This window comes from Etheostoma spectabile, chromosome 1 (assembly GCF_008692095.1).
Source record: "Etheostoma spectabile isolate EspeVRDwgs_2016 chromosome 1, UIUC_Espe_1.0, whole genome shotgun sequence".
In the NCBI taxonomy this organism is placed as follows: domain Eukaryota; kingdom Metazoa; phylum Chordata; class Actinopteri; order Perciformes; family Percidae; genus Etheostoma; species Etheostoma spectabile.
Window position 1 is genome coordinate 30897573 of NC_045733.1, and position 1515 is coordinate 30899087.

General features: G+C 37.9%; 1 protein-coding gene across 2 annotated transcripts in view; it reads right to left on the reverse strand.

Annotated features, from left to right (window-relative positions):
• serinc4 (serine incorporator 4) overlaps positions 1-1515 on the reverse strand; it is a 34832-nt gene that overhangs the window by 21540 nt on the left and 11777 nt on the right. For both annotated transcript variants that reach the window (XM_032512255.1, XM_032512246.1), the window contains exon 2: positions 642-809. In XM_032512255.1, the coding sequence (XP_032368146.1) occupies positions 642-809 (168 nt within the window). The remainder of the gene's footprint in view (positions 1-641; positions 810-1515) is intronic.

Here is a 1515-nt window from a genome sequence, read left to right on the forward strand (position 1 = left end):
GAAATAGATAAACTGACATGTGTGAGGACAAGAAGAAAAGTAGAAAAGAGGAGTTACTCTAAACATCAGAATGACGGTTATCTTCCTTGTTCAATAATTGAATGAAGCTGCATTTAATCTAAAATGATTGTGTGCAGTCTCCTCCATCATTTCCGGTCATGATTCCCAGGTATCATTCATCTTATGTGTAACCAAAATTGCACTCAAAGTAAAACAATATCAGGTATTAAAGAAATGCCATATATTTACTTTTGCTGCATGCTCTTGGCTCTCTTAAAGTCACACTACAGTAACTCTCACTCAGTAAATGTGATATATTTTATTTCACTCATTTTTTTGTTGGCTTCTTCTTCATGTACGCCTACTAGAAATGGCTGGTTTGCTACGTTTCTGTCAGCTATTAAATGTGTCTCAGTTGAACTTACTTATCTATTGAACTGCAGCCAATCACAAATCATCTTGAGGTATACAAGGACTGCAGAGTTAAACTTTAAGGCCTCTGCTCCCTCATTTGTGTCAGTGCTTGTGTACAGAATAATTACAGTATTGAGTGCTCTTTGTATGTTGCCAGCTTTCCAGGAGATCATTGGTTGTAGTTATATTTCAGTCGATTTCTTTGACTAGTGGCGTCCAGTACTCACATTTTCCCTGACGAGCTCGGAGACGGTGCGGGACAGCATCAAGCAGGAGACGGCGCAGCTCATGATGTGGAAGAGGGTGTACATGACCCGCGTGCTGGTGGAGGATTTGACCGGAGGACAGAAGGCACAGCAGAGCGAGCAGGGAGCCGGTCCACAGCAACAGCATATCTGAGGAGAGGATGGAGGCAGCTCAGCATCCCCAACAAAACCCAACACACAGTCTAACAACCGGACAGGAAACATCCTCAAAAGGAAGGGGGAAGAGTGGAGGTTGGGGTTATAAAAACAAACGCCCATGAGGCCAAGATTAGAAAAGTATATTCTTATTTATTTTACTGATAAATGGCTGGTGTGGCAGGAAAATGACACATGTCAAAATGGTGAAAACTGCATTAGTCTGATTTCTTTGTGGCCATGATGACAGAGATTTTAGATGTTGATTTGCATGTACATAGGATGTAATATACTGTATGTGTTTGTACTCAGGCGTATTTGAGCATACAGTACATTATATTTACATTGACTCTATGTTCACATCTGTATAACTCTCAACTTTGTGATAAAAGTTCATTTCTCTCTTTCTGTATACATTACAAAAAGCAAAATGTCTAAAAAAAATTACATATTTAACCCTTGTGTTGTCTTCCCGTCAAAATTGAAAATCAACACTTTTGGTGATGCTTTTTATCAATGTTTAAAAAAAAAGTAGTACTTTTCATGTACCATTTTTCAACACTTATGACGCTTTTTTCAATGTTTGTCACTAACGTGTTAACTTTAGTTTACAGTTATTTTGGGAATTTATGGTCAACAAAACTCATTTATAGGAAATTATACCTAATATTTGAGTTAGAAAAGCAGAAATTAGGAATTA